Source organism: Pleurodeles waltl, chromosome 2_1, assembly GCF_031143425.1.
Source record: "Pleurodeles waltl isolate 20211129_DDA chromosome 2_1, aPleWal1.hap1.20221129, whole genome shotgun sequence".
Taxonomy (NCBI): domain Eukaryota; kingdom Metazoa; phylum Chordata; class Amphibia; order Caudata; family Salamandridae; genus Pleurodeles; species Pleurodeles waltl.
This window is the reverse complement of record NC_090438.1, coordinates 752,700,225-752,726,820: the sequence shown is the minus strand read 5'-3', so window position 1 is coordinate 752,726,820 and position 26,596 is coordinate 752,700,225. Positions and strand designations below refer to the sequence as shown.

The following is a 26,596-nucleotide window of genomic DNA, read 5'->3' as shown; positions in this document are numbered from 1 at the left end:
CACTCTCCACACACCACCTCTATCCATTGACTAACACTGGGCACCTACTCAGACTTTGAACTCTACACCCAGCCAGCGCGTGTCATTGTGGGTGCACTCTTGGTACGAACCTGAACCTTGCCCGGTGCCAGCCTAAAGTACTAAAGACTGGGACTGTAAGTTGTGTACTTACCTGTGAAAGTGCATCCTCTTATAGGTTAACATTGAAGACTTTTAAAATTGCACTGTTGATTTTTGAAACAGCAAAGTATTTTCAATTTAAAAACTGATTACCTTATGACGAAGTTATTTGGTTCAAAGCATATATAAACGCAACTGTTATTTTTCTAAATTGGTCTCAGATTTATTCTTTGAGTGCTTCTCATTTATTGCCTCTGTGAGTACAACAAATGCTTAACACGACTCATTGATTTTTTTTTAAAACTTTGTTTATTGGTATTTTTCTTTGAGGTATTCGTCAGTAGGGTCTGTAAAGATTCCAGGGTAACCTCATTGTGAGCTCTATAAAGCCTAGCGATCAAGTGAGCGTCTTCCCTTATTGTCAGTAAAAGTTGTAGTATTGTATGTGTCTCTGGTTCTGCGTTCACCGTGAGCCATAGCTCCCTTACAGCATGCATCAATGTCCGATACATGAGGAATTGTCTCCCCGGGACTCCACCATCCTCCACTAACTCCGTGAAGAGGAACACACCTCCTTGATAAGCCGAACTGCCCGCCCACACTACCACAAGAAGAGCACTAGACCTATCTATTTTTGCCTCTGCATGCCTTTGGAGATCAACTTGACTTTCTGCACAGTGCACCTCACTTTAGTGCACTATATAGAGAGCCAACTTCCTACTGTGTATATCTGGTATAAATGAAAAGGACAATTTCAATAGGAAACTGTCTCGTTTGATGTATTTAGTATCAACTAAAGGAAGAGCACAGATTTGTTTACATGAGATCCAAACTAGAAAATAAGTGTGGAAGAATCATTGGATAATCTTATATCACATATTTCAGAAATATTAACATTGATGTATCAGGAAGGTAGTTCAATTGCTGATTTTTATAACTAATACATTTGGATGTATTATGTTAATATGTCATACTGTTAAAGAATAGATTCAGCTTTCAGGGTTATGTTATAAAACACACTGTATTAAATAAATAAATAAGTGAGTGTGTCATGTTTTATGACCCAAGATAAGCCAGGCACTCTCAACCAGACGAATAGCTAAATATGGCTGTCACATTCACTCTAATAGCCATGGTTCCCTGTTGGCTAAAATACACTTCACTGACCTCACTGACCGTCCAACAAACCATTATTTAAAGAAGGGTGACCAAAAGCCTCTTAATCGTACAACATGACTAAAACTCTCTCTAGCCAGACCCAAAAATGATGGTGGGGGGCTTAGGGTCTATTACTTATATTAGGGTAGCGCAGTTAGAATAAAACATTTTAAAATAATAAATCACTGTCAAATACATGTAATAAAATGCCGGCCATGACACAAGTACTCTGATAAAATACTAAGTTGCAATCCAACTTTACTAGGTGACATGGGTGATCTGTCTTAGTCAACTTTTCGATGGACACCATCATCCGCCTGCCACTGAACATATAAAGTACCCAGAGGCTGAATGGGGAGGAATCTGTAGAGAACAATGCCTCCATGCTTTTTAATTTCACAAAAAACTGTTCCTCTATTTTTTTTCAAATAACACAGCAATGGAATGGTTAATCCGGACCGCTGAGATGCTTTGGGGGAAAAGGAATAGTCCTCCTGTGATGTTGATTTCAGAGGGTCAGAGACTAAAAGAAAAAATGAGCATTGTCATCAGGGTGTCTGCTACCTGAAAGTAATGTAAATGAGAGCAACTGGTTAGTCAGTAAATGTATAAAGGCTGCTTAAGAGGTAGCATTGGCTTTAATTGATGAAGTCACTTGGAGCTTAATGATAACAAAGACTTATTATTTTAAAGAGGTAATGTAAGGGTGTTACCAGTTCAGTACTAGAGTGTTTCCTTTTAGTGAACACAAAAATATTTGCCCCACTGAAATCTATATTTTAAAAGCACTTTAGCTTAAACCAAAACCTTTCGGCACATTTTGCAGCAGCCTAACGTACTGTGTGTAATGCATTTTTAAAATAAATGTTTACATATTGACTGTATTTTCCGTCAAAGTTTGGAACCTTGTATGACTGAAAATGCAAGTCATTATTATCCACTGCACCAACTAGGATTCAATTCTGTCGACCTCTAGTTAGTTACATGAACAGAAACCTGCAGTGACTGCATTAACCAACAGATTTCATAACGTGAAACAGGGTATCCCCAGTATTGGTTTAAGGCAGTGTTTCCAAAACGTGGGCCGTGAAAGACCTAGCAATAAATATAGATGCCTTTAAATTCTGTATTTATCTGGTCCTATTTGTTGTGCTTCAATGACAAAGGTCAAATGACAGGCTATGTCTTTTGACTAGATTCTGCTTACATTTTTTTCAACATGGAGTTCAGGGTTTCCAAACTCCTCCCACTTCACAGTCAGAGAGAGAAAAGTAAAGTGAATTATGTGACAATCTTGCTGGGGTACAGAGTTTGAGAAAGTGAGAGAGCGTAGTTTAAATAATACATATTAAAATGAAATGCTTATATCAATGCTTAACAATGTTGCATAGAAGAACGACAATAATAGTCATTTTGCTTTAACGTGCATTTGAATTATGACTATAATGTGTGTGGCCACCAATGTATACGCGAACTAATAACTCATAAATAAAATAATTAATGCCATGATTAATCAAGTTATATTAACGATTACGATATTGCATTTATATTGAAAATCTCATAGGCCTCTCATAGGCCTTAAGTTAGCGTGAGCTGTGGGTTTTAGCTGCCTGGCTCTCATATTAAAAGCATTTTTCTGTTTTCCAGTGTGCTGACTCGCAAAGGGCCATGACCCTGCAAATGTTCTTTTCTTCAACTTGGAAGATGAATGTATCATTACAATTATGTTCTCATCCGCATACTTGCTACCTTAGTTTAAGTTTTATACACAAGATTGAAACAAATGTAGATTAATGTAATGTACAAGGACGTTTAAACCATGGACAAAGCAACTGCTGACCCGAGAAAACGTGCCAAGATGTGAAGTAATCTCCGGATGTGCCACCTCCGAAGACGTCAATTATGAAGACCAATCAAAGTGTTATGAATAAATGTGGAGTGACAATGGGAATTACCTAATGTATAATTTGATAGGTTAAAGATAATGGGGTATAGTAAATGTCCAATAGAATTTTGGGGAAAGGTATTACGAAAAAGGGATAAAAACCCATGTCACAGAAAGGTCGAGAGAACTCGGTAGGGAATGCTGTTGATTGTATCCAGAAACTCTGTCACTCCGTTTGGTGACTTTGAGACTTATTAAAACCATCTTCACCCATAGACCGCCCCTATACACTTCTCCTCCTTATCAGGGAAGTGTGCCCTGTCCTTTAGACTAAGTTTAGACTGATGGCGTTTTGATTAATGTCCTGAAGACTAAGACTGATCCTGTGTGCTGACCTAATCCTTGGAGGGTAATTATGACAATGCAATTTGTAATTTGTCTGTTTGCTTTTCCTTTCTAGGTACCAACTGCTTATTTTGATAGAGACCATAGTTTAGATGTTTTCTAAATTGGTGTTCTAAATTGTTTTTGCATGAAGCCCAACATGCTGATGCTAATTAGTGGTTAGGACAGGAGTTCACTTCGATTGATGCAAATAGACAAATGATTGACGTTATGCTATGCTGAACTGAGACGTATATGACATTTGCTGTTTTCTGATCTATGTTCACGCCGTGCTATGTTCTTATGTTTGTGATTCTTGCATTAATGAAATCTTACCTCAGTTGCAATATCGTGACTATGCTCTTATGTTTCCTGGTATTAAGATTAACTCTTTTGCTCGTAGATTGTAATCAATAGGGAATACAATTCATAAAATTCTATCAAAGGTGTGGTTATTCATGGCTGAAAGGTCATGGTTGGGCCGACAATTTGATTAATGTCTTTATCCAAAGTAAAGTGCATTGTGGTGGTAAATATTGATGACATTATTGATATATTGCTTGACATATTAATCAGTAATCTCGTCCTACGGTGTCTCTCCACTGGGTCACAAGATTCATTGGCCTAAAACGAGTCCTAATGTGTGATAAATTAACATAGAAGGACGTGTTAACAGTTCTGGTAGCAGAGCGACGGTTTGGGCCCTTGGGGCCCTAGGACGGAGAATCATTGTTTAATTTGTTTTTTTGTGATAATGCAAATTGGAGGTATGATGGGTTTCTAAGTTCACCATGACTTTCCCGAGATCTCGGAGCCTGCCTAAGTGAGTTGGGGATGTTCTCGGCGCCATAATGTGTGTGGTTTAGGGTTCTTGCGCTTGCTTAGCTTATGCCTTTTTGCAGGTGATCGTGAAATTTGTGTGTATCTAGGCCAAGTAAATGTTGTTTTAGTAGGAGTGGGCGTACTCCGCAGTATGAGAGTAGGGAAGTCGGCGTACTTCACATGAGTGTGCCGCTTGATGCTCAAAATTATCCACGTGGTTGGTTGTTTATGTACGGACCCGTCGTGGTCTAAGACTCCAGAGTATATTGACAAGTGTATGAGACACTTGGATTTATGTTGTAATCTGTGCGATTTAATAGGTCAATCGGGTGTGGTTGACAAGTCGACTTTGAGTTGAAATGTATGTGTGAAACCTTCGATGGAGATTTGGCAAATTCTAAAGTGCACTAGGATGAGCCATTGACAAGTCGAGAGTAGAAATTGCGGGTCGACTTCTACTTGCGAATGTGGGAGCTGATAAGGAGAAAGTAGCGGCTGAGGCTTCAAGTGAAATCTCTGTAAAGTTCTGAAGCGAATGAGATACCCTTCCTGTAGTAAACCGGCAGATTTGTGTTGTCATTTAAGGTGCTCGCAATAATTTGCATTAGTTTGTGTGGATTCAGTGAAGAGCGGACGAGCTGCAAGACTTTGTCAGCTGCAGTGTGTATGAGTGTGACGTCAGTGGTGCTGCGCTGAGATAGGTCAGTTGTTGAGAGGGGACGTGCACGGATTGGCTGCCGTCCGTGAGAGGCAATAGGTTGAGAAAGTTGGGTGAAGAGTGTGTGGGAACTAAGTAACTTCTGATTAAAATACAAATAAGAGAAAATTGCAAAATGAATTTTGTCAAGGCATTTAAGAGCGCTCTGTAAGGAGACGCAAATATTGTAGCAACTGATGGGGAGCCTACACCACCCGAGGGTACTCCAGCTTATATAGTCATGGAAGAGAAAGGTGTTGCGCCTTACTTATGGATGAAACAGTGGCGCAAATTAACAGAGAAAGAGGGATGTTTACCATTCCCAGAACATGGGACGTTCAATACGAGGGTGCTAGAGAATTTGAGGTGGATGTTAAGAGTACAGAAACCACCTCCGAGGCCAGCTCAGTATGAAGCTTTAGCGGTTTGGGATCTAATGGCTCTTAAACAAAGGCAAGAAAAGTTTCAGAGAAGACTGAGAAGGGCAGAAAAATCCTATGCCGAGGCTAGATGGGATAACGAGAGTAAAATGTGGAGAAGGGGAATTGTTGACGGACTAAAATTGTTCCCAGCAATAGCACAGGGAGAAGAAACACAGGGAAAGAAAGCCTCCTGTAAGACAGATAAAGACTCGAACAATTCTAAAGAAAATAAAAGACCTTGGGAAGAGGAAGATGATTCAGATGATGAGGAATTCATGGACAGATTATTACATGATCGCCCACCACCTTATGCGGTGAGCGACAATGCTCCAAGCACTAGCATGGATCCTGGGAACCAGACGCAGGAAAAGGGAGTTGCTGATATGGTACAGACTAGTGATACGGCTTCGATACAGAATGGTGTCAGTGTACCCACTGCACCAGACATACCGATACAATTGCAGCCTCCACCGCAGATACAGAGAATCTACCCAGACGTCCCAGTACTTGAGACTACTACAAATCTGATAGTGCCGCCAGACCCGATATATACGAAATCAAAGTTAGTGCAGATTGAGTCAACTCCGAAATTGCTGTCCCAGCCACAGCCACAACTGATACCAGGGTACAACCCAGTAGCTGGTCCGCCATTAGTGCCTGTCCCGGGTACTTTGGAACAGACCTATGGAGTTACTGCTACACGGAGTCTGGGACCAGGTCAGACACCTGCTGCCATATCATTACCAATTACTGTGGGTCCACCAGTGCCATTGTATGCGCAAGGCAAAACTGGCGTATGTGACCAGGGAGTAATGACTCAAGGTATGATAAGAGGAGGGTCTATGGGAACTCCCCAGATAATGGCCCCAGGAGAACAAGCAGTTGAAAAGCCGAGGTCTTTAATAGACCTTAGTCCAGTGGGAGCACCCATAGAAGCGATGCGTCAAGCAGGGCTAGGGGTTTTATCCCCGCAGACAATGAGTACAAACACTTCACAGTCACCAATGATACATGCAGGGAACATCTCACTGCAGGGTTTCACAGTGCAACAGCTAAAAGAATGGCTAGAAAGGACTTACACTTCACAAAAGGCCGCAGTGAATACAGTCGAACCAGAAAAGGAAAGGCAAGATGAGTACCTAAACGTTGTAAGGTTAGGGGCAGAAGCTGCTGAATTAGTGGAAGGCACGATGGGAGTAAATAGATTGGAGTCATACAGAGAAAGTGATGGTGATACAGATAAGGGCTGCACAGGCAGGAATACAGGGAAATGGAGTTCAACAAATGATACAGCAACAACCGCAAATGAATGGTGCGTTTCAGACACAACCGAGAGGTCGAGGCCGAGGGTTTGTGAATCGCGGTCCGGACTTGAATACTGTTGTGGTTCAAAATGACGTACAAGGGGCAAAAAGGATGTCACCATGTCAAACGTGCGGGGGCGTGGGGCACTGGAAACGGGAGTGCCCGAATATGGTGCAGGTTGGTGTTGTTCAGCAAAGTGCTAATGTTGGTACATTGCAAAATGTAAGAGGCCCAAAAATAAGACATCAAAACCCGAATTTTCAGAACACTCCTGTACAAATGCAAGGGGTACAGCCCATGCAGCAGATGCAAATGCTGCGTTCTCAGCCAGCGCAAATGCAACCAGCACAACAGCAGATTCCCATGGTAACTAGACAGCAAATGCAATTACCAATGGCTCCGATGGGACAGCAACAGGTGATGCTTCCTCAACAGGTCACAGGCCAGGTAATGAGTCAAAATAATACAGTACAACAGTTTCCATTACGAGGTGAAAAAGGCATGAATGGAGAGTGGTCAGATGATAGCTCAGACAGTGAAGAATGTAGGCTTGCAGCATCCTTAGAGGTGGATCAGAGGGGTAAATATGTGGAAGGAAAGGTGATGGGTTACAAGGTCTCATTTCTGGTCGATACCGGAGCTACACGCTCTACAGTCAGGAGTGCAGAGGTTCCAAAATTACCACTTTCAGGGCGTACCATAAGGGTAGTCGGAGTAGCAAACCAATATCTAACAAGCCCGATTACAGATCGAGTACAGGTTGAGATTGGCAACTTCCAGGGGCTTCATCGGTTTGTAGTCTGTGATTCAAGTCCAGTATCCCTACTGGGAAGGGACTTACTGTGCAAGACAAAATGTTCGATTACCTGTTCCAATGACGGAATCGAAGTACAGACAAATAGTGATGATGAGGGAGATGAAGGTCAGTTCTCGGAGGAAGACACAGGGACGGTTAATGAGGATTACCCTTTAATTACCTTGTTCCCAATCCTTACAATGATTGATCTACCTGTCGAGTTGCAGGGAACTGTGACAGAGGTGTGGGATTTGACATGAAAGGAAGTGGGACTAATAAAAGGCGTGGAACCAGTTAGAGTACAGGTAAAGCCGAATGCAGTGTTTCCCCAGGTGCCACAATATCATATGGCACAAGATGTTCTTATTGAAGTGTCACAGATAATTGCAGATTTTCAGAGACAGGGTGTCCTGAGAGAGGTCTTGAGCAGTCCGTGTAACTCTCCCATAATGGGTTTAAAGAAGCCTTGTGGAAAGGTTCGAATTGTGCAGGATTTGAGAATAATAAACAAGATTGTGGTAAAATGTTGCCCTATAGTGCCCAATCCAGCAGTGATCATGTTGCAGGTTCCCTGCGATGCTGAATGGTTCACTGTTATAGACTTGTCACAAGCCTTCTTTTCAATACCTCTTCATGAGGACAGCCAATTTTTGTTCAGTTTCAAATTCCTGGATAAGGTGTACAGTTGGTGCAGAATTCCTCAAGGGTTTTTTGAATCACCGTCCATCTTCAATCAGATATTGAAAAAGGATTTGGAGTCCTTGGTGCTGCCTTTCAATTCGACCCTAGTGCAGTACATTGATGATTTGCTGATTGCATCTAAAACTAGGGACAACTGTAAATACGATACCATTGCTTTACTGAATCATTTGGGAAAGAACGGACACAAGGTGTCACCTAAGACGCTGCAATACTGTCAGAAAGAGGTGAAATACCTAGGGCATCTAATCGAAAAAGGGTCCAGGAGAATATCAAAAGAAAGGATAACAGCCATTTTGCAAATGAACCCTCCAACGACAAAAAGAGATGTCAGGATGTTTCTGGGAATGGTGGGCTACTGTCGCCAGTGGATACCCAACTTCTCAATCATCTCGAAACCTTTAATAAGACTGACAGGCAAAGAGATCAAAGATGAGCCATATACCATAGCCTTGTCCAAAGAAGAGCTTGAGTCATTTATGGAATTGAGAGAATGCATGTGCAGGGCACCAGCGTTAGGCATGCCTGATTATACGAAGCCTTTTCTACTGTTTTGTCATGAACGTGATGCTTGTTCTTTGTCTGTTTTGACACAGGTCCATGGAGGTGCAAATCGCCCGGTAGCTTGTTTTTCAGCTACCTTGGACCCCGTTGCAGCAGCCTTACCGGGTTTTTTGCGCACAGTTGCAGCAGCTGGTCAGAGCCTTACGCAGTGTGAAGGCATAGTCATGGGATACCCCCTAACAGTAATGGTTCCGCATTCAGTTGAAATTTTGTTGACTCAAACTAAAACTCAGCACATATCAAATGCTCGTCTCACTAAGTACGAGACAATCATACTGGGGTCACCAAATGTCTCACTAAAACGATGTACTGTATTGAACCCGGCAACTTTACTTCCTGTTGAGAATGCTGAAATCAACAATGAGGAAGAATTCGAACATGACTGTCTTGAGGTAACAGAATTATGTACCAAACCTCGACCAGATATTCAGGACACACAGCTAAAAGAAAATGACTGTATCATGTTTGTCGAGGGTCCTGTTTAAGAGATTCTGTTGGAAAACTGAGAGCTGGATATGCCGTATGTACCATAGCTGTATCATTGAAGCCTCCTGGCTCGAGAGAGTGTTCTCCGCACAAGTGGCAGAATTAATTGCCCTTACCAAGGCATGCCACGCAGCTGTGAGCTTGAGAGTCACTATCTATACTGACAGCAGATATGGATTGGGAATTGTACATGATTTTGGCCAACTCTGGTCACAGAGAGGTTTCATGACCTCTTCTGGTTCTCCCGTGAAAAATGGTGAACAAATAAAGGACTTGTTACATACAATTCAGTTACCTCTTGAAATTGCCGTGGTGAAATGCAATGCTCATGTTAAGTCGCAAGACTTTGTGTCCATGGGAAACGGTTATGCAGATCAAGTCGCAAGGTTTTGCGCATTGAACTGCATATCGTTCAAGGAGCAGTGGGAATTGTTACCGCAAACTGAAAATGACACATGTTTGAATCTTGCATTACAGGTGGTTGATACTCTAGATGAGTTAAAAACAATACAAGGACGTGCAAGCAAAGAGGAAAAACGTTCCTGGCAAAGAATGCAATGTGTACAGAGGGCTGATAATTTGTGGGTCTCCGAGGAAGGAAAATTAGCCCTGCCAAACAGTCTTCTGTCTCAGTTTGCCAGACTATATCCTGGACAGGCTCACCTTGGGAGGGATGCAATGATCAGGTCATTTAAAATCGACTGGTTCAACCCAAAATTCAGACATGCTGCTGAGGTTATTTGTCACAGGTGCATCATCTGTCAACAGATGAATGCTGGAAAGGGGACAGTGGTAACTTTGAGCCACATTGGGAGAGCTGGCGGTCCATTCAGCAAAATGCAAATGGACTTCATTGAAATGCCTGTTTGTGGAGGCTTGAAGTACGTGTTGGTGATTGTGTGTGTTTTCAGTCACTGGATTGCGGCCTACCCCACAAGTAGAAATGACAGTCTTACAGTTGCAAAGCTGCTACTTAGGGAACTAATACCAAGGTTCGGGTTTCCGGTCTCTATAGAGTCAGATAGGGGCAGACACTTCGACATTGAGGTGATTAAACTCCTGTGTGCCGCACTAGACATCGAACAAAAGCTGCATTGTAACTACCGCCCTGAAGCATCAGGACTAGTAGAGCAAATGAATGGTACTTTGAAATCGAGAATGGCAAAGATGTGCGCAGCTACCAATATGAAATGGCCAGATGCATTGCCCTTAGTGCTGATGTCAATGAGAAACACCCCTGACAAGAAAACAGGACTATCCCCCCATGAGATCCTCATGGGTAGAGGTATGAGGTTGCCAGCAGTACCTGCAAATGCTCTTGTGAATATCACAGATGATATGGTGTTGGACTACTGCAAAGGTTTGGCTGATGTGATTCGCTCTTTCTCTCACCAGGTAGAAGCTAACACATTGCCACCGATTGGAGATCCAGGCCACACCCTACAAGCCGGTGACTGGGTAGTTGTCAAGAAGCACGTGAGAAAAATGTGTCTGGAGCCCCGCTGGAAAGGGCCGTATCAAGTAATCTTGACAACTACTACTGCTGTGAAGTGTGCAGGAGTTCCAAACTGTATACATGCCAGTCACACAAAAAAGGTAACGTGTCCTGTTGAAGAGGAACTTGAAGTTTCCGGTACAACAGCTCCAGGAAGAGAAGTCTCAGGGCCAGAAAACAGTCAAGAAGGAACTGAGAATGCCGGAGGGCCCACTTGAGAACAGCCTCGTCCCTCAAACAGTAAATGAGTTCGAGAGAGATGACAGAGTGCCTGTCTCAGTAGAGGCAACAGGAGAACTAAATCAAGGAGAGGTTCTCCCAGAAGTAGACAGATACGGGTTAGAACTCGAACCCGGTACAGACCCAGAAGAAGAAGAAGGAGAAATAGTAGAAAGAGATCGGAGTGTGCCAGAATCTCCTGAGCCAGCTAAAGGTCCATCAAGTGAAAACACCATATCACAAGAGGAGGGTGCTATCCAGCGTCCTGAAAAGACACATCGAAAGAAGACGCATAAGGGTGATAACTGGCCAGGGAAACCACTCTTAAGGATAAGAGACACACCAAATGAAACAATAACAGGAGGAGAACGATACATCCCGGGTGGAAGACCTAAGTGAAGGAGAACAGCAAGGTGAACGAAGGCTGAAAAGAAAGAGAGTCGCAAACAGAAGATATACAGGTCCTGAATGGGCGTATGCTACAACATCTGAGTGGCAACAAGAATTCCTAGCATTTTGTTTTGACCGAGAAGTACCAGGCCAGTACTACGGTACCTGAAATAATCCGAAGGAAAGACTTGGTTAAAATAAAATTATGAAAACTGAAAGAGAGACTTTATAATCACCGGATGTGACATTAAACCGGATTGACTTTGAGAAACCCGATTATGACAAGCTGCTAACCTGATTTGACAAAAGGGGCCCTGGAGTGAGTGAAGACGCTGTAAATACACGCAGAGAGCAAGAGAAAATTCTAAATCATTCTCAAGTTGATTGTTAGTCTACTATCTGATTCTATACAGCTATGTCTTATAATATAGGTAGTAACAAGGGAAGTAAGGTGTGTGGTTGGCTAGGTCTTATATTAGGTATTGTGTGTGCAATAATAATTGTGGGAGTGATTGTGGGAATGCCATGGATAGAGAAAGAGACTATTAACGCTACTTCAAAACCTGAAACTACACTAACCCCGTGGGAAAGGTTTGAGCAGGATGCAAGACACTTGCATGAGGGAACTAATTCAAAAGGGGAACTTTCTACTAATGTTTTCTATTGCTTGCTTAATGAGTATGTGGAGACCATGGATGCGAAAGACTGTTATGTGTGCACTAAGATTCCTTCATCTGTGCAGGAAGGAGTTACCTACCACAGCCTTCCTCTAACCTACGGGATTAGCTGTAGTTTGCTACTAACAAGGTTCTATAATCAAGAGCATGTGCAATACTTTTATTCGAATCTGGATGTTATGTTTTCTTTTGGGCCTGTGATTTAATTCCTGAACAAGTTAGCTAAGGAACATGATATAAAAATAGTTAGAGGATTCTTTGAGCCGACGCTTACATTTGGAACCGCTTATGCACATCGCAATAATTTGACTTGCTTGCTATCACCTGTGGGGAAAAGCTTTTTAGATCATAGTGACGATAGACGCAAAGCATTGAAAGAAAGATTAGAAAAAGGATTAGAAAAACGCACATATGCAAATGATTATGCTTACACTGCAATTAAAACACAAGGCAAGCTAGCTATAGATGAATTACATGTAGGTAGGCTTTGTACATATAGGCCAAAATCCGAGCAGGACAATTTGTTTGTGGGAACGAGTGAATGCAGACGTGTTTTTGTTTCAGAGTAAATGGACATTTATGTTGAATGGACAGGATCCAGCGATCCCTGGGATCTACTACATCTGTGGGCTAAATGCTTATTACCGTCTCCCTAAGGGATGGTATGGGACATGTTATTTGGGAATAGTTTTCCCAAAGATTTACCAGATTGATGACTTAAAACAAATACCTAAAACGTCTGAATTACAACATGCTAGACAAAAACAAGAATCAGTGGCTGCTGTCATTGGTGACATATTTGGAGCTATATTCCCTTCAGTGGGGGTTATCTTGAATTCTATGAGGATTCAAAAGTTGTCCACTATCGTGGATAAAATGCTGACAAACTTCACAGGGGCTATACTCCTGATGGATACTGAACTTGCTGCAGAAAGAGCTATGACTCTTCAAAATCGGCTTGCTTTAGACATTCTTTTAGCAAAGAGTGGAGGGGTCTGCAAAATGCTCAACGAGCGCCATTGTTGCTCGTTCATTCCGGACAATAGTAAAAAGATTAGGGGTATGCTTACTAACCTAACTACAGATAGTACAGATTTGAAGGAACTCGGTGTCTGGGAAAAATTTGGAAAAGGAATTGCCAGAGTAGGGAGCTGGTTTACCAATATTTGGAATGGGGTACTTGCGAAAATATTAATGGGTCTGTTAATTGTTCTGGCTTGTCTATTAGGATTATGGGGGGGCATGCAACATCAATGATAAAATCAAGAGAAATTGGTCTAAAAGAACCAGAAGAAATGAAGAAAGTGAAAGAGAGAAAATGTTCAATGAGATTTGGGAAAGTTCACATAAAGGGCAAGATGTTGAAATGCGCATTATGCACAAAGTGAAAAATGTTAAATGAAAGGTCAAAGGGAAAGGTTTGTGTGATGACGAGCGTCATCAGAGGAGGGACTGAGAGAGCGTAGTTTAAATAATACATATTAAAATGAAATGCTTATATCAATGCTTAACGATGTTGCATAGAAGAACGACAATAATAGTGATTTTGCTGAAACGTGCATTTGAATTATGACTATAATGTGTGTGGCCACCAATGTATACACGAACTAATAACTCATAAATAAAATCATTAATGCCATGATTAATCAAGTTATATTAACGATTACGATATTGCATTTATATTGAAAAATCTCATAGGCCTTAAGTTAGCGTGAGCTGTGGGTTTTAGCTGCCTGGCTCTCATATTAAAAGCATTTTTCTGTTTTCCAGTGTGCTGACTCGCAAAGGCCCATGACCCTGCAAATGTTCTTTTCTTCAACTTGGAAGATGAATATATCATTACAATTCTGTTCTCATCTGCATACTTGCTACCTTAGTTTAGGTTTTATACACAAGATTGAAACAAATGTAGATTAATGTAATGTACAAGGACGTTTAAACCATGGACAAAGGAACTGCTGACCCGAGAAAACGTGCCAAGATGTGAAGTAACCCCCGGATGTGCCACCTCCGAAGACGTCAATTATGAAGACCAATCAAAGTGTTATGAATAAATGTGGGGTGACAATTGGAATTACCTAATGTATAATTTGATAGGTTAAAGATAGTGGGGTATAGTAAATGTCCAATAGAATTTTGGGGGAAGGTATTACGAAAAAAGGATAAAAACCCATGTCACAGAAAGGTCGAGAGAACTAGGTAGGGAATGCTGTTGATTGTATCCAGAAACTCTCACTCTGTTTGGTGACTTTGAGACTTATTAAAACCATCTTCACCCATAGACCGCCCCTATACACTTCTCCTCCTTATGAGGGAAGTGTCCCCTGTCCTTTAGACTAAGTTTAGACTGATGGCGTTTTGATTGATGTCCTGAAGACGAAGACTGATCCTGTGTGCTGACCTAATCCTTGGAGGGTAATTATGACAATGCAATTTGTAATTTGTCTGTTTGCTTTTCCTTTCTAGGTACCAACTGCTTATTTTGATAGAGACCATAGTTTTTATGTTTTCTAAATTGGTGTTCTAAATTGTTTTTGCATGAAGCCCAACATGCTGATGCTAATTAGTGGTTAGGACAGGAGTTCACTTCGATTGACGCAAATAGGCAAATGACTGACGTTACGCTCTGCTGAACTGAGACGTATATGACATTTGCTGTATTCTGATCTATGTTCACGCTGTGCTATGTTCTGATGTTTGTGATTCTTGCATTAATGAAATCTTATCACAGTTGCCATATCATGACTATGCTCTTAGGTTTCCTGGTATTAAGATTAACTCTTTTGCTCGTAGATTGTAATCAATAGGGAATAAAATTCATAAAATTCTATCAAAGGTGTGGTTATTCATGGCTGAAAGGTCATGGTTGCGCCGAAAATTTGATTAATGTCTTTATCCAAAGTAAAGTCATTGTGGTGGTAAATATTGATGACATTATTGATATATTGCTTGACATATTAATCAGTTATCTCGTCCTACGGTGTCTCTCCACTGGGTCACAAGATTCATTGGCCTAAAACGAGTCCTAATGTGTAATAAATTAACATTGAAGGACGCGTTAACAAAAGGAAAAGGTGGTATGACTGAAATAATTCTAAATGAACTGTAAACTTTCAGTGGTTCGGAAAGCAAAAATGAAGAACATTTTGTTGTAATTCTCAAGTGTGACGGAAGCAGACTTTAATAGGATCAAAACAAATCAAGACACTTTTTGTAGGTAAATCACAAATGTTAAAAAAAATAAATCACAGAACCCCGATTTCCAAACGTTATCGTTTGGGTGCAGTATAGTTTTATCAGTAAAACCGTGTGTGTACATTTAGTGAACATTTAAATGTAAAATGTGAAGTCTGTATATTACAAAAGAATTACCTACTTCATGTCCATCAAAGGTATAAGTCGCGAAAGTATGCCACACTAAAAAGTGGTTTGTGGTTTCAAAACGCTTGGGAAGTAACCTATCGTTGGTGTGCTATATAGTTTTATTGTTAAAACTGTGTGCACATTTAGTTAACATTTAAATGGAAAATGTGATGTATGTGAATGACAAAAGAATTACCTACTTCATGTCCATCAAAGGTAAGATAAGTCGCGAAAGTATGCCATGCTACAAAGTGGGTTGTGGTTCAAAATCGCTTGGGAAGTACTCATTTAATATGTTTATTTTTTATTTTTCGTGTAAGATGTCCGCGTCATTATTTACGCAGTGCCTGAAAGTGAAATACTAACAACACGTATTTTTATTTTCAGTCACGCAATCTGCCCGCCCACCCCAGTCAGGATCACAGTTTTCATACTTTATGCACTTCGCCACTCATAGTACCTTGACCTCGTCAGTGTAGCATGGACTACAATGCGTGGCAGCGTGACTAAACTGCTACACTAAACAACATGATTTCCCAAGATTCAAGTGCCGCGCACCTCACCAGACTCTCGGTAAATTAGCCTTCTATGTTGGCCCGGTGACAGGAAAGAAGCATCCGGTTCAGCCCCCTTTACTTCCAAGCGCGCAGGGTCGGGCGCCACCAATATCTCAGGTCTCTTTACTCATCTCCCTGGACGGGAGAGTGTTAAAAACAGACAAGAGCATTCCTGGGGGCAATGCCATTCCCCATCCCTTCAACAGAGTCAATCCACAGAGGAGAGTCACTGACACAGAAAAGGGACTAGGGAAACCGGGTTCCGTTATTGATACTCTAAGTCGGCCATCACTGCAGTGCTTTATTTACTTTTTGGTTACGTGAGTTCCTGCGAGTTTTATTACACAGAAGTATATTTTTCTCGCGATTGAAAGGGGTGAGTGAGTTACTTCATATACAAGATAGAACCGTTGGCTCCTGTTTTAATTCATTAATTGTTTTTATATCTCTTAAAAATATATCTCGCTCGTTTGCAAGGTTGGGAGATCGGCTAAAGGACACGGTTCGAAAACGAGCTCTTTTGGCACCGTTTAGTGTGTAATTCCAAACATACTTTCTTTGTAAACACAATGCTGTGCAATCCCAGATATAAAAGACAGAAAACAACAATACGCCATGCTAGCCGCTCTAACCGGATGCTTCAAAATGAAAGTGAAACTGACACTTGAGCGTTAACCTGCTAGCGCTGGCTCAGAGGAGAGGCGAGAGTCTGAATCATGGATGAGGGGGAGACCACTGGGACTCAAGGCATCACCCTGCACGACTTCAGCGACAAGCTGGGCGACTTACGAGTGCACTTTCATGTCATGCGTCTGTTCGGCGGATTCTTCCTTTGGGTTGGCTCTTCAGCATCTCTGTCTAGTCTAGCAGTGGCCATGTGCAGCAGATACGTGAGTGTTCGGCTCTTGCTCGTCTACAGTGAGGGCGGGGCGGGCAGTTCTAGACTCAGATTCGGCACTTTTTTGTGTATTTTTTTTTGTCCTTAAACACGAGTTTATGCTACAGAGTTGATTTCTCCTTGCGTCACCGATGCATCAGGTCTCAGCACCTAAAAATGCACACAAAGCTGACTACATACACAATTGTGTGTCTGGAGTGGATGCAAGGATAGCCGTGGATGTGTATTTGGTCACGTCAGGTGGCTAAATGTGTGAGTGGCTAGATGCATGTCTCTGTAGATGAAGGGAGAACGCATGGGGTGTGGGTGGTTAGTAATAGATGGCAACTCATCGGATATAAAGTGAAGCGTGTTATAAACCAGAAAGAAAGCGTCTGAGGAGAAGCATTGTGTCCGACCTCCAGATCCATTCCCTGGTCCACTCTTCTTTGCCGGTAGTTGATCAAACCTAACAAGCAGTGGCAAAGTAGATAGGTCTCGCCTATGCAAGAGCGATTGGCTTTGCCAATATGTTTTAGCCATGTTGTACCCCAGCGAAGCTGTTGTTCAGCTTTGCTAAAAGTTAGTGGCGTAAAGGAGAGTGGTGTAGAGTGCCATGGAATATTATGGAGTGACATAGAGAGTCGTAAAATGGTGTAGAGTTGAGAGGAGTGAACTGGAGTGGCATGGGGTGCAGCGAGTAGCGTGTTGTGAAGTGTGGGAGAGTGTAGAGTAGAGTAGAGTTTCGTTGAGTGGAGCAGAGTGTCAGACTGGAGTGGCATTGAGTGTCATGGAGTGGTGTAAAGAAGAGTAGAGTGGCCTAGACGGTAGAGTGGAGTAGAGTTTTGTAGAGTGGAGTAGATTGTTGTGGAGTGGCATAGAGTGGAGCAGTGCAGTAGAGTGGAATGTCATAGAGTGTTGTAGAGTGTCATAAAGTAGAGTGTTATATAATAGAGTGGAGTAAAATGGCATGAAGTTGTGTAGAGGGAGTTGCGTAGAGCATTGTTGAATGGAGTAGTGTTGTAGGCTGGAGCAGAGTGACAGGGTGGAGTAGAGCGTAATGGAGTAGAACATCGTAGAGTGGAGTATCGTGTAGTGTCGTAGAGTGACCAATAGCCTAGAGTGAAGTGGCGTAAAGTACAGTGGTGCATAGTAGATTGGCATAGTGTCGGTTTTGAGTAAAGTGCTGTAGAGTGCATTGGTGTGAAATGTAGTGATGTGGAGTGGCACAGTGCTGATTGTAGTGGCACAGACTGCAATGGTGTAGAGAGGAGTGGCATAGATTGCAGTCGTGTAGAATAGATTGTTTCAGAGTAGCGTGGAGTGGGGCAGGATAAAGTTCAGAGGTGTTGAGTGCAGTGGCAGAGTAGAGTGCAGTGGTGTGGAGGGGCGCAGAGTGTATTGATGTAAAGTGCATTAACCTAGAGTACAGTAAAAAGTTGTAGAGTTGAGTGGTGCAGAGTACATTGCAGTGGTGTAGAGTTCAGTGGTGGAGAGTGCAGTCTTGCAAAGTAGAGTGCAGTGGCATAGAGTGCAGAAGTGTAGAGTGCATTGGCATAGAGTGCAGGTGTAGAGTGTTGCAGAGTAGAGTGCTTTAGAGAGCTGTGGTGCACAGTACAGTGGTATAGAATGGCGTATGATGCAGTAACGTAGAGTGCAATAGTATAGAATGGCGTAGAGCTCAGTGGCAGAGTAGACCACAGTGGCATAAAGTAGAATGTTGCAGATAAGAGTATAGTGGCATAGAGTGCAGTGGTGTAGAGTAGTTGGCGAAGAGTGTATTGTTTTTTAGTAAAGTGGTGTAGAGTGGCATAGAATAGATTGGAGTGTCGCCGAGTGGAGTAGAGTGGTATTGAGTGCAGTAAAGTAGATTGTTTCAGAGGAGCGTGCACTGGGGTGGAGTGGTGTAGATTAGAATAGAGCGGCCTAGATAGGAGAGGTGCAGAGTGCAGTGGCAAAGAGTCCAGTGGTGTATAGTTGAGAAGAGTGCATTGGCATAGATTAAAGTACTGTAAAGTAGAGAAGAGAGGTGTAGAGTGCAGTGGCATAGATTAAAGTACTGTAAAGTAGAGAAGAGAGGTGTAGAGTGCAGTGGCATAGAAATTAATGTAGTGGCGTAGAATAGAGTGTGCAAAGTTGAGTTCAGTGTCCTAGAGTATAGTGGCGTAAAATGCTGTGGCATAGTGTGTTTTAGTTTTGAGTAAAGTGCAGGGTCGTAGAGTGGTGAAGGTGAGAGTGGTGTGGTGCTGGGTAGATTGCAGTGCCATAGAGAGGAGTGGCTTAATCGGAATAGATTGGCATGGAGTAGATTGTTTCAGAGCTGAGTGAAGTGTCGTAGAGTGCAGTGATGCAGAGTGGATTAGAGTGAATTGGTGTAGAGTGCAGTGGCAAAGACTGGTGTAGAGTGTAGTGACATACAGTGCAGTGGTGTGGGGTAGAAGAAATTGGTTTAGAGTGCAGTGGCATAGACTGTGGTAGAATGTAGTGACATATAGTGCAGTAGTGTGGGGTAGAAGAAATTGGTGTAGAGTGCAGTGCCGAAGAGAGTGCAATGTTGCAGATTGAAGTGGTGCAGGGTAGAGTGCAGTGGTGTAGAGTGTTGTGGTGCAGAGTAGCCATAGAGTGCACTGGCATAGACTGGTACAGAGTAGAGTGCAATGTTGTGGAGTGGTGCATAGTAGAGTGGGGTGATGTAGGCTGGAGTGGTTTAGAACGCAGTGGCGAACAGTGTATTGGTGCATGGTACAGTGCATTGGCATAGAGTGGAGTGGTAGAGTACAGAGCAGGGGCATGGAACGGTGCAGAGTACAAGGGAGTAGCGTAAAGTGTGGTATGGATGTTCAGGGGTGTGGAATTTATTAAAATATCTACTTGTCCAGGGGACAGGTTGCTTCTCAAATCTACTTGTCCTGTAAAAAGATCTACTTGTCCCTTTGGTGCCATGTAGTGTGGCGACAAATTATGGCAGCAATTAATAGCCTCTCTGATTATGCCAGGGCTACTACCATAGTAGGGCTTGAATACTTGGAGTTTCAATCCCTACTGTAGAAATTTCCTTATTTTGCCACCTTTCTGCAGATATGCATACTGGGGCTGGAGGAAGCAGTAAGCAATAGTTCTAGAGCTGGAATGCCTTTGAGTCTGCAAACCTACTAACCTGCATGTTTTAAAGATTTTTACCAGCTTTTCTCTAATATTTTCCCATAATAAGAAAGGTTGGACATTTACTTCTGACAATGGCAGAATTAGAACTTCTTCCAGGGTTGGGAAGAAAGTGGCTGGAGGGAAAATGAACTTGCAAATGCTCAATAGATTTTCACATGAGCAAATCTACACATCGTATTTACCCACGCTAAAATACAGTTCACAAATATTTTATAGGGGTACGACATATACCATGGTTGCACTTTTGTGACTTTCTTTAAGAATTTGGGGCCACAAGTAGGTAGGTTCAGATTTGTGACCTGCAAATTGCGAGTCGCAAATCCGAATGTAGGATGGTGTCCTTGACACCATCTGTGATTCGCAAGGGCTTCGCAAATGCCCACATCATGAATAATCATGAGGTGGGTCGCAATTTGCGACCCCCTCACGAATGGTGGCCTGCTGGAGACAGCAGACCACCACGTCTGTGACTGCTTTTCAATAAAGCAGTTTTTTTTGTAATGCAGCCCGTTTTCCTTAAAGGAAAAAGAGATGCATAACAAAAACGAAAAATGAAACGTTTTCGTTTCATTTTTTCAGAGCAGGCAGTGGTCCACAGGACCACTGCTTGCTCTGAATTTTTTTTTACAGTGACATTCACAATGGGAAAGGGGTCCCATGGGGATCCCTTCCCTTTTGCGAAAGTGTTAGCACCCATTTGAAATGGGTGCAAACTGCGATTGGTTTGCGCCCGCGGTCACAAAACAATCCTACATTGCACTGCGAGTTGTAATTAGGAAGGGAACACCCCTTACTAATTGCGAGTCGCAAACCCGTTTTGTGATTCGGTAACAAGGTTACTGAATCGCAAAACTGGGTTTGTGCATCGCAATGTGCTTTTTGCACGTCGCAAACAGCGAAAGTCGCTGTTTGCGACATGCAAAAAGCTACCTACATGTGGGTCTTGGTCCCTAATTAGGTCTGGTGTTAACAAAGACATTTTGTTTTTATTAAACTTCTATTTCTCTCTCTTTCGGCTGGCTTTACTGTGAGTGATCGCATTCTGCTCTTCCACAAGGAGCATATTGCCACACAAAGTAGTTTTGTTCAGTGTCAGGAACTACAGTGGCAATCAGTGACGTAACGAAACTGGAGGGTGCCCCTTTGCAAAGAACATGGAGGAGCCCCCTCTCCAGACTCACTCAGGGCAGGTGCTGTGCTGACGGGGCCCCCTGGAGGGCGGCTGCGGGGCCTTTGTTATGCCGCTGGTGGCAACGTGTGCTTTAAGAGTTCAAAAACTTTTTGGGGGGGTTTTGCCAATGTTTGTTACAATGTTGAGGGCCTGGTAGCTCCCACAACAATAAAGTGTTACAAAAGCCATGTCAAAACAAGACACGCATTGATGAAACTAAAAGACTTATAAAAATATGTCAGATCAGTTGGCTTTGCCAGTGTTTGTTTATTTTCATGCTTCCCATAATCGTGTTGAAAATGGTTACACTGATTTTCCATTAGAAATATTTTTGGGAAATACTAGCATGCATCAACACATTTTACTAAATGACACTTCATTTGCATATAATCAGAGCGCATTCTGGGAGCATTATACTTAGCCTCTTAGCCTAAACTTTTCAAACATGAGTGTACACGTTTTTTTTTTGGTACTGGAACCAACGTCAGTAGTGAAGTGTGACCTTAAAACATTTATTTACAGCACGCACCCTAATAATGAAGGCTTTCAAATAATGAACCATAAATACAAGTTCGAACAGCATTATCCTTTGGAAACACATTACCTCAACTGCAGAGAGTTCAACTCTCTGTAAACAGGCAGCCAAAGGGTTTGTGCTGCCTGGGCCTACTTGTCCCAAGGACAAAGTAAACATAAAAACTTGTTGCCCTTGACCCCAAACAAGATGTCCCGGGCGTCTGGCGATAGGAATTCCACATCCCTGGATGTTGTGGTAGCCCACTGCCATTACAGACAAGCATATTGTCCATTGAAATAACCATTACGTTGGTACAGACATACAGTTTTACTTATAAACGTATACAGCGCACAAATGATGTGTGGAAACGTCATTACCTAGTGCATTTATTTGTTTTGATCATATTATTTGTTTACTTGTTTATACCACACTTCAGAATTTCCAAAACATGTGAAATGTTCTTAATTTGTGCTTTCGCAATTCTGATATATTCTGAAATATCTGCATAGTTAATTTACAGACATTTATATTCTGTTGTGTGCTAGGAAAAAAATAACATTGTACAGACTTCCTCAAGCCACACCCCATTTAGGCAGCACAAATGTCACATAAATCCTCTCACTTTGAACTCAGAAAATTAAAAGTGAACACCCAGCTCCTTCAGAAGGCAGAGCCTTACTTTTGACCAGTGTCTTAGAATGCACAGCAAAGGTGACAACATAAAAATAAGATTTCCAGACCTGTTTACTGAAAGGTAGCACTCGGAAGGATAAATAAATAAGGTATGGTCCACGGAAGGGATGAACTCGAGCTGGACAGCATAAAACAAAGCAAGTAAATGTAAGCTACAAACCACAGAGCCAGTGATAAGCAATGGGCGAACTGTATTCCCAGGGAAGCTTTCTGAATGTCCTGAGATGCCTCTAGCAAACAAGGCAGCTGCAGTGTCTGGTAGGCTTCATCCTAAAAATGTATGGTGACTGTACATCAAGGCATAGCAAATCATTGGCTATAAATACAAGTTCATTCATTATAAACAACATAGAACGCTTCTGAGCAGTAGTTCTCACGCCCAAAGCGTTACTACTCCCTTTTTCCCAAATCCTGTTCTCCACGTTCACACATTCAGGAAACATGTTTAGAGACGTTTCTGCTTGAATAATGACACACTATGATAGCAACAGTGCAGACACAGAGGTGCATTTTAGCTTCCTCAGTACTCCAGCTTAGGCAAAGCCCGACTGATTTATTTAAGCATGTTAACTTAATCTCGTCACCAAGCCCTTACATGTGAATGAGTAGAGGCCTCCAAAATCAGCTGCGTGTCAGAATTTTGGGTGGAGGCTGCAGTATCACATCACTTCAAAAACACAATATCAACAGACACTAAGCTGGATGTTAGTACTCACTATGCTTACGAAAGTTAAGCATTTATCGAGAACTGTATTCAGTCGATGTGCCATTGAAAGCAGTCCACTACTGGAAAAAGCACCATTATCTTGAAACTGAATTGCAGTCCAGGCCAACGGTAGTGGTGACATTGCTGAGAAATTGTGCTCATTATGTATCCCATCTGTTCTGGAGGAGAGTGAGCTTCTGGAGAGTGAGTATCGGATCACTCCATTTTCCTTTTTCAAGGCAGTATCTTGACATTAAATTGAGCACATGTAATGAGAGTCCTACATGCTGTACTGAAACAGTTGTTATTTGTGACAATGATACACATTTACATTCATCTGTGAAAGCTAGAGGTACTTTCCAGAATGAACTGCTGTAGCAGAGTACCACTCGAAACAACTAGTTGACTTTGTAATCACGTGCATAGTTCATCTTCATTTGCTCAGTTATGATTTTTATCTGTTGCTGAGGAATTTAACGGTGACTGTCCAATTACAGTAGTAAGATTTCATATACTAAGATTCAAAGGCAATATTGCAGCAAAAGAGTAGCGTCTAACAACATTTTTCTCCTGAGCTTATGTAGCTATCCCTCCCTGAACCCTAAGTTGAATGTTATCAAATGTCCACTGAAATTAGGAAGCTGTTAGAACGAAAGAACAATATATGTCCTGATTATGCTAATACTGAAAATCTGGGTGTGAAATAAGGTCCAAAAGATCTGTGATGGGATGAATCAAGAAGTGCCTTACATTGGGATGGTGGTGTTGTCCTATGTCAGTATTGCCAGCCAAAAATGTATCATTGGTCAAAAGTCCCTGATCATTGGATCTGCTGTAATGTGGCAGGATTTACACGCCACACAATGTGGCATAGGTTTATCAAGTACTGTACCAGTTGTTTCAGCCTGGCCAGGAGCTTATGGGGGTAGAATGTTGTTATGATGCAGAACAAAGATTCAAGAGACTGAGAAAGTATAGAGTTGACGTTTATGCTATTGGGGAGAGGAACAGCCACCAAGGGGTCATCTTTTCAACTGCTGCAGCCACTGCACATGGCTTAGATAAATACTCCCCTCGATCACACAGAAAATTAGAATGTGTGCATTAATGACATAACATGTGTTAGACCTGACAGCTTTAAGGTGGTCACCCCCAACTTTTTGCCAGCCTCCCTCCACTTTTTGACACTGTTTTTGCTGGTTTTAGGATTCTGCACACTTTACCACTGCTAACCAGTGCTGAAATGCCTATGCCCCCTCCCTTAAAACATGGGGACATTGGCTCATATCCAATTGGCATATTTAATTTACTTGTAAGTCCCTAGTAAAGTGTACTGCATAGGCCCAGGGCCTGTCAATTAAATGCTACTATTGTACCTGCAGCACTGATTGTGCCACCAACACAAGTAGCTCCTTAACCATGTCTCAGGCCTGCCATTGCAAGGCCTGGGTGTGCAGTTTCACTGACACTTCGAATTGGCATTTAAAAGTACTTGCCAAACCTGAAACACCCCCTTTTCTACATATGTCACCCCTAAGGTAGGCCCTGGTTAACCCACAGGGCAGGGTGCTATGTAGGTAAAAGGCAGGACATGTACCTGTGGGTTTTATATGTCCTGGTAGTGGAAAACACCTAAATTAGTTTACTACTGCTGTGAGGCCTGCTCCTTCCATAGGCTAACATTAGGGCTACCCTCATATGCTGTTTGAGTGGTAAGTTCTGATCAGAATTGTAGACAGGTCATCTTTAGTATGACCAGAATGGTAATACAAAATCCTGCTGACTGGTGAGGTTGAATTTTATATGACTATTTTAAAAATAACACTTTTAGAAAGTGAACATTTCTCTGCACTTAAAATCCTTCTGTGCCTTATAGCCTGTCTCCAATCCACGTCTGGGCTACTTGACAGCTCCCTTGTGCATTTCACCCAGACTACCACAAACACAGGATGCTCGGTCACACCTGCACACATCTGCATACTGAATGGGTCTTCCTGGGTTGGAAGGGTGGAGGGCCTGACACTTACATTTCAAAGGACAGTGGCCTGCCCATACAGTGGACTGCCAAACCCCCTACTGGGACCCTGGCAGACAGGGTTGTACTGAAAGGGGACCTTGTGCACTTCAAAACCACCCTTTGAAGTTTTCCTCCACTTCAAAGGCACTTTTGGGTATATAAACTGGGTCCCTGCCCCTCCCAACTCAGACACTTCCTGGGACAGACACTCTGAACCAGAACCTGCAACCTGCCAAGAGGAGCTGCTTGACTGCCCAAAGGACTCACCTGGACCGCTTTGCTGTAAAGGACTGCTGCCTTGCTGGCTTCTAGCTCTGCTGAGAAGTGCTCTCCAAGGGCTTGGATTGAGCTTGTATCCTGTTTCCTGAAGTCTCTGGGACAAAGAGACTTAATCTTTGCAAAGGAACTTCTTGTGCAGCGAAAATTGATGCACAGCCTGCCTTGTGGTGAAAGAATCACCACATCGCCAAACCGGAACGACACAGCCCGGCTCACCGAGTGGAGATCGACGCAGCGCTAGCGTTGCAACTGGAACTTCGACACACAGCCCACTGAATCATCGTATTGCCGAGCCGGAACGACACAGCCCGACTTCCTGCAGGAGGAATCGACGCAGCACCTGCAGTGCGACAGAAACTCTGATGCATCGCCCACCGGATCGACGCAGCACCCATGACTTTGTCCTGCATGCCCGGGATTTCCACGTGTCGTCCCTGGGTGTCAAAAGACTCTGGATCGCAAAGAGAATTCAAGCCGGCACGCCAGAATTTGACGCAAGTTCCTTGCCACAAGGAAAATAATCGACGCATCGTCTGTGTGCACCTGGAAATCTGACATACATCCTTCATTTTCCTCGCATACCTTCCTCTGCGGTCTCCATGCGTCTCATTTTGACGCATACCAGGTACTTTGTTCTTGCAAGAGACACTTGTTGCTTTTTAAAGACTTAAGACTCTTCTTATCATTACAAAAGTGATATTTCATCTTGTACTTATCAAATCTTGATCGTTTTGACCGTAATTCACTCAGATAAATATCTTATGTAAAGAAATGGCTCCCTGTTGCAGTTACCCCCCACTTTTTGCCTGATACTGACTTGACTGAGAAGTGTGCTGGGACCCTGCTAACCAGGCCCCAGCACAAGTGTTTTTTCACCTAAAATGTACCGTTGTCACAACCCTGGCACCCAGGTAAGTCCCTTGTAACTGGTACCCCTGGTACCAAGGGCCCTGATGCCAGGGAAGGTCTCTAAGGGCTGCAGCATGTCTTATGCCACCCTAGGGACCCCTCACTCAGCACAGACACACTGCTTGCCAGCTTGTGTGTGCTGGTGGGGAGAAAATGACTACATCGACATGGCACTCCCCTCAGGGTGCCATGCCAACCTCACACTGCCTGTGGCATAGGTAAG

The 26,596-nt window shown here is 42.7% G+C and overlaps 2 protein-coding genes across 4 annotated transcripts in view; one reads left to right on the top strand and one right to left on the bottom strand.

Moving 5' to 3' along the window:
- The window catches only part of ACD (ACD shelterin complex subunit and telomerase recruitment factor), a 501,602-nt gene extending 485,305 nt beyond the window's left edge, over nucleotides 1–16,297 (bottom strand). Inside the window, exon 1 of one of the 3 annotated variants that reach the window (XM_069217682.1) lies at nucleotides 16,041–16,297. The gene's annotated coding sequence lies outside the window, so the exon portion shown is untranslated. The remainder of the gene's footprint in view (nucleotides 1–16,040) is intronic. The other 2 variants (XM_069217690.1, XM_069217698.1) reach the window with 2 other exon arrangements.
- A 358-nt stretch (nucleotides 16,298–16,655) lies between these two features.
- Nucleotides 16,656–26,596, top strand: part of PSMG4 (proteasome assembly chaperone 4) — a 71,105-nt gene continuing 61,164 nt past the window's right edge. The window contains exon 1 of the mRNA XM_069217719.1: nucleotides 16,656–16,929. Coding sequence (XP_069073820.1) covers nucleotides 16,756–16,929 — 174 coding nt within the window. The 5' untranslated portion in view covers nucleotides 16,656–16,755. The remainder of the gene's footprint in view (nucleotides 16,930–26,596) is intronic.